This window comes from Panicum virgatum, chromosome 2K (assembly GCF_016808335.1).
Source record: "Panicum virgatum strain AP13 chromosome 2K, P.virgatum_v5, whole genome shotgun sequence".
NCBI classification, from domain to species: Eukaryota; Viridiplantae; Streptophyta; class Magnoliopsida; order Poales; family Poaceae; genus Panicum; species Panicum virgatum.
In genome coordinates this window covers 20,166,434-20,173,106 of record NC_053137.1, presented here as the reverse complement: position 1 = coordinate 20,173,106, position 6,673 = coordinate 20,166,434, and the positions used below count along the sequence as shown (strand labels likewise).

At 44.6% G+C, this 6,673-nt stretch overlaps 1 protein-coding gene across 3 annotated transcripts; it reads right to left on the bottom strand.

Annotated features, from left to right (window-relative positions):
- Positions 1-725: 725 nt before the first annotated feature.
- LOC120670754 (DNA-directed RNA polymerases II, IV and V subunit 6A-like) lies at positions 726-5,611 on the bottom strand. 3 transcript variants are annotated; one of them, XM_039950906.1, is made up of 7 exons: positions 5,421-5,611; positions 4,437-4,470; positions 4,179-4,351; positions 4,047-4,098; positions 2,655-2,722; positions 2,507-2,574; positions 726-906 (listed from the first exon to the last, which is right to left on the bottom strand). In XM_039950906.1, coding segments are annotated over exons 1-7 (432 nt in total). In that variant the 5' UTR covers positions 5,456-5,611; the 3' UTR covers positions 726-904. The 3 variants fall into 3 exon arrangements, with proteins under 3 accessions (XP_039806840.1, XP_039806835.1, XP_039806845.1); XM_039950901.1 differs by lacking the exon at positions 726-906 and having other exon boundaries at positions 1,741-2,574; positions 5,421-5,610; XM_039950911.1 differs by lacking the exons at positions 726-906; positions 2,507-2,574; positions 2,655-2,722 and adding an exon at positions 2,838-3,137.
- Positions 5,612-6,673: the final 1,062 nt, after the last annotated feature.

The following is a 6,673-nucleotide window of genomic DNA, read 5'->3' as shown; positions in this document are numbered from 1 at the left end:
GATAATTGTAACGTTGAATCTTTCGATGATATATATCCGCGCTGAATTTTTTTGATGGTATATATCTAAACGCCGGTTCTTTTGATGGTAAGGATCTATGTTTCCCTTCCCATTTGGAACTCTCCAGCTTCAGACAACCAACAGCTAGTGGTGATCGATTCAGCATGATGGCTCACTAAAAGTACCCTTCTTCTAATCAGGATGCAAATGACGGTGATAAAAGTTTACAAGATGGCTTGCCTACTGCAATTGTTACTGATCGGGACCAGATTTTCACAAGCCAGTTTTAGCAAAAGTCGTTTTGTCTAGCCGATGTAAAACTTTGTATGAGTTCCCCCTGTCACCCCTAGTCCGATGGTCAAACTCAAACAGAAAGGCTCAACCACACCATGGGGACTTTTATTTGCTGCTTTGTGAATGCATGTCCCACAACAATCTGTTTTTTCTTAGGCGGCGGTGTGTGATTCGGTTCAGGGCGTCTGGGTTTTGAAAGTTTAGGCCTTGTTTAGATCTCCAAATTTTTACAACGCTACAATAATTTCGAACATTTGACTACTAATTAGGAGTATTAAATGAGAATAATTGACTAAATCTATTCCACAACCCCTGGGTGTAATTACGAGACAAATCTTTTAAGTCTAATTGAACTATGATTAGACAATGTCATGCTACAGTAAACAAATTAGACTTAATAGATTCGTCTCGTAATTTCGCGTCCATCCATGTAATTAGTTTTATAATAATTAGATCATGTTTAGTCCTAATCTTCAATTAAAAATTGCTACAGTGAATTTTGTCTAAAAATTTACAAGATCTAAACACACCACAGTCCATCGCTACAGCCACAACTCTGAGATATGTATAATTTTCACTGCGAGATTTGCATATGAAGCAAGCACTCTGCTTTACCGTGTGTTTGGTTGCGGAATCAGTGGGTTGGGTTGGATCCAACCCTCATTTTGAGAACGGAGCCAACCCATCCATTGTTTGGTTGCAGCTCTGATTTTAGGGATGGAGTCAACCCATCACATGTTTGGTTGAGGGAATTGGGAATACGGGTTGGATGGCAAGACTCACTCCGTTAGTGGGCCCCACATGTCAGTCTTCTCTCTCCATCTCCTTTCTTCTTCCTACTGCCGGACCGCCCCCAGCGCCCCGCTCCCGCCGCCCCGCCACCGCCCCCGCTGCCGGACTCGTCGCCCCCGCCACCCCCCACAGCCGTTGACGCGCGCCCCCGACGCGGCTCCGCCCGCCGCCCCCGATGCGGTCCCGCACGCCCCCGACGCAGCTCCGCCCTCGCCGCCCCCGACGCGGGCCCGCGCGCCCCCGACCAAGCTCCACCCACCGCCCCCAACGCAGCTCCGCCCTCGCCGCCCCCGACGCTGGCCGGCGCGCCCCCGACGCGGCTCCGCCCGCCGCCCCCGACGCTGGCCGGCGCGCCCCCGACGCGGCTCCGCCCCCGCCGCCCCCAACGCGGGCCCGCGCGCCGCCGCTACCTCCCCGCGCCGCTCCTGCTCGGGGCGCGAGCTCGCCCGCTCACGGCGCTCCAGACGGAAGAAAACGGGTTCGCTCCGTTCGCCAGATTTCAGCGGACGAAGCCGACCCGCATCTCAACCGAATATTCGCTTTTGGGTCCAACCCAACTCACCTTGAATTCCATCCAAACAGCCATAGTGATGGGTCCAACCCAATCTAGCTGGCTCCAACCCCCAACCAAACACACGGTTAGAGCATCTCCAATAGTTCCATATTTCTCTTCTCCATCTTTGATTTTTTGGAAAAAGTCAAAAAAATAGTCTCCAATGGTTTCCCATCCTAATTCCCCATCTTCTAACAATTGCCAAATTAATCTCACTTGTGCGTAAAAATACACAGCCTTCCGAACTCCCGATCCTCCTCCCTCGCACGGGCTTCTTCCCACGCGGCCACTCCTTCGCGCCATCGCCATCGCCGTTCAGGTATAGAATTCCATCCGTTTTTTCCATTTTCTCCAGTGTTGGGCATAGGCCTACGGTAGCATGTGTTCGTCGCCTTCGCATTGGGTATAGGCAGACGCGTTCTGTGGTCGCCGCCGCCGTAGGCCTGCGTATGGCCGCCCTGCCCTTCCTGCCGGCGTGCTGGGCCATTGGTGGCCTGCCCTGTTCCTTGCCTGACGTGTTCCTCCCCTGTTCCTCCAGACAATGTCTGCCGGCGCCGATCAGCAGGGGCGGCGGCAGGAGGTGCTCGCGAGGCAGGGGCGGCAGCAGCAGGCCAGTTCTCGCACTGATCAGAGGGCCGGCGGCTGAGCTTGCGTCACGATAATCAGCGAGGGGCAGCGTCACAGGGAAGGGCGGCGTCACGTCCTGGCGCGAGGCAGGGAAGGGCGGCGCGACGATTTCTGTTTTTAGGGAATACAAATTGGAAACTATTGGAGATGGAGTTTATTTTGACTCCCTATACCTATTTAGGGAGTTGGTAAACAATAAGATTTGGAGAAAATATATTGGGAACTATTGGAGATGCTCTTAGTCCCCACCGACTTGACGTTTCCCGGAGTCCTCCACGATGAGTTCATCAACACCCCAGTCCTCGTAGCTGTGCCAAAACAATGTACCAATTGGACCATACTGAATATAGATCATTCATAAGTGTTACTTCTAAATAAAATAACTCACCTTCCATCCGGTAAATATCGTCTGATTGTGAATGGGATCTTGCGTGCTCTCAGTTCTTTCATGGCGATTTAAGTTGCACAAGCAAGAATAAATATGGCTAGACTCAATGAAGCAATTCCATAGATCAAAAGAAAAAATATAAATAGAACTCGATATTAAAGGGCATATTGTGAATGATAATTGAGGGAGAACTTGTCATAGTTTTGTTTTGTCGAAGGCTTGGAGTTTAAAATATTTGTTGTTGATTACAACTTTGATACTATTATACAGAAACAGACGATCTGCTTCCACCACCTTCTCAGTCAAATTTCTGTTTGGCTTAAGGAATGGAATGTGTTATCCAGCACTACCTCATCCCTCACAAGTCACAAGAATATGGTTATTACATAAATAATAAGGAATGAGTTCATCCCACCAAATTCAAGGGATGGCCCTGTAATGGATAATTCCATTCTAGATTGATGACTCCTCAAGCCAAAGGACCTATAAATGTACATTCAAAATTTTTATAGTTTAACAAGGTTTGCAACCATAATATCCAAAAGAGCTAACCAAACCAAGATTGTGAGTATATTTTAGTAAGAGATAAGAATGTGAATTTGTACCTCTAAACACTTGCATTGTGATGTCATAACAGAAATTAGAAATGTTATAACTATTCAGACCCTTGCAGAATTACTCAGCAGCAATACAAGTTGAAAGCATTTTGTGCAGATAGCAAAAGCATCTTAGTAGACATCAAAATGTGAGAAGACTTTATCCTTTCTAATCGCATGCTTCAAGAAAATGCTGCCAAAATAAGAAAAAGTATATCTACAAGCCATTTTTTTGTGGAGCATATTAGCTTTTAAATAGTAATCACTGCCTTAGCATTTGACCAATAGTGAAACAATGCTGCTAAAATGCTTATCATGGTCAGTGATTTAATTAGGTTGGAAACTAGCAATCGGGATAATGAGATCCGAAAGAAGAAATTTAACACTACAAAAAATCATAGTGGCAAGATGAAAATCAGCATCTGTAAACTACCATAGCAGTTATAGTAACTCCTGTTCAACCAACATGTCTATGTCAATTACTGAGTTCTAATTAGTTTCATCATGAAACACGTTCATATGTTGGCAGTTGAATCTTTCTTAGATTCAGAAAAAAGACAACTTATGGACACTGATAGAGCAGTTTCTTTGCACACTCGAGTTTCTAAAGATCCAATCCAAGCAACCAACCTTCAATTCAAAAGCTAAAATGTTGATTACAAAAAAGAAAATACTTAAAAGGATGAGATCTTTTAACCAAATTCATTTATGGTATATGAAAATTAACAGCCAAAACAACTGCAGAAGAACATTATTCTACTGGGCCAGTCCCAATTGCAAGGCAGCACAACTTTACCTCAAGAGGACCAGTTTCCCCTTCAAGCTCGACCATAACTGGAGCATTCATGCTGTAAAGTAATTGACAATGTCAACTTAAATCTAACAGAAGGATTTATCCAATGGTATTATACAAGAAATAGAATCATACCTAATCTGCAAAGCACGGGTACCAAGAATGCGTGCACGCTCATACTTTGTCATATACTTTGATGTTTTCCGATCGCGTGCCTTCTTTTCCTGTTCCTTGTCTTCAACTTCTGCCCCTACAACATCATCAGGAGCATCCTCATTGTTGTTCTCAAGCTCCTCCTCAGCCCCCTCCTGCTCATTAAAAAAGTCAATCAGAATTCTTCCCTCTACAAAAGCACAAGATAAACGTGAGTACTGAACAGAAATGGGCATGCACCTCAATCTCTGGTTCTGGGGGCTCATCCTCATACCTGAAACAAACAGAGTTCATATTATATAAGAAGATCTAAGTTGCAAAGTAAAATCATGAAGCACACTAACTTCAGAGATGGTTCTGGACCAAGATGAAGACCAGCCATCACCAAGGGAAACAAATGTTTCAGACAACAAACGAGCAACTTAAACTTTATAATTAGATAGGTATACCAAGCCAACAAGATTCTCAATGAACACAGACCAACATCCTATAATATTAAGCGGTAATTCAAGATACTCCACAAAATCAAGGTCTGCCTTGTTACGTTGAGCAATTAACCATGAAGGATGCAACAAACAAGTGGAAAACTTAAACATCTCATAATTTTCTTTGCAGTCCAAAGGTACACTGTCCAAACAAACTCAGTTTCCTTCTTCGGATTAACAACAAGAGAGCAGCTTTGTTCAATGCTTCAATTAAACAACCTAAATCAATTCCAAAATCAAGAATTGAAGGGAAAAAAGTCAGAATAAAGGCATTCTTCCCCCAATCAGTATCATAACATATCTTAACTCCAAGGAAACGATCTCATACATTCATCCATATATCAGTAACTTCACAGTCCACACAATTCAAGCACGTGTAGCTTCCTGATAAGGGGTACAAAGAAGCCTACAGCCATCTATTTGATCAAGATCAGTCACCAATTTGAAAGATTATCAATTTCCGTCTTAAAAATAAACTATCGATTTCAGCTATTGCCCATCTGCCGTGCAAAGGTTTCACTGTGCCCAGGATCACGAAATTTCCCACACTATATTACCATGGAATTAGCCAAACCACCGTGGAACATGTTTACTGGTTTATCACCCCCATGGGATTAGACAATAGTTCCTCAATCCTAATCCCTTAAGAACGCCGCAACCCTAGCTTCCTCCGCTCACGCGACACCTGTACAAGGGACGGTTGGAAGAGGGAAAGGGCTAGGTGGGTGGAGAGGCGAATCCCATGTCCATGTCGGTGTAGTCGTCGTCCGCCATCGCCGCCGCCGCCGCCGCCCGCAGGGGTCACCTGCTTTGGGGCTTGTGGCGCGAGAGGGGGAAGGCGGCGCGAGGGAAGGCGGAGTACGGTTTGGTTGGGAGGTGAGGCCGCTTCCGCTTCTGGGTACATGTCGACCGGGTGCTGCCGAGCACGAATTCTCCGCGTCGAAGGATGGCTCCTCGGTCGGTTCCTATGATCGGGTTCGGTTTCCACGGTCAACACGGTTTTTTTTTAAATTAAAACCTTTCAAGAAGAAAACAGTTCGAATAATCCGGGGGATCCCCACCTACTTAATTAATCGAAACGGTAACTACGTCCGACGCCGTTTACAAAATCGGACGGCACGAGGCTCTGTCCTGGCCACAAACTCCATTTTGATAGATATTCTTCACCGCTCTTTGTGTCTCGTGGGCAGGATGTAAATGGTACAGATATTTTCCGATCGTGTTCGAATTCGATCTGATCTGAAAGGGTTTTTATTCGTCCGTATCTGATTCCGAGTATCTAATATCCGTAACCGATCCATATCCGAATGCTCAAAAGTTATATTTTTATGATATCGATATCCATTATAATTTTATCCGACAAAAACTAATACTATTTGTATCTGACTTTGTATTCGAACACAAATATAAAAACAAATACAATATCAGTGATATCCGTTCGTATCTGATCTGTTCTCGCACTCGCACACAGGGTTTTACTTACCGACCGGTCCGGCCAAACCGGCGCGGTCCGGTACCGGTATACCGGTCCGGTTTGGCTGGAAACCCGTCGGTACCGGTGGAAGTCAAATTTGAATTCAAATTTCGCAATTCAAACGGTTCGTATCGGTATACCGGTCGGTTTGACTGGTAACCGGCCAAATTCAATTTTTTTCCTTTTTGGTTTAAATTCAAATGCCCGCAAAGTATACTAAATGAATATTTGTATAACATATTTTAGTCTAAATGAACCCTCCAATCCTTTTTTGTACTACTTTTACATTGTATTTGTATACTTTTGTATGCATGCTTTTTATTTAACTTCAAATCCCCGCAAACTATACTAAATGAATGAATTTTTGAGAAAATTTGACAACATTAGATTCGTCGCACCTTGAAGTATTTTTAGGAATTCTTTGAGAATTTTTCATTTTTTTAATTTAAATTTGAATTTTGAATTTGGGCCGGTTTGGTACCGGTCCAAATCGGAACCGGACCGGACCGATTTGACCG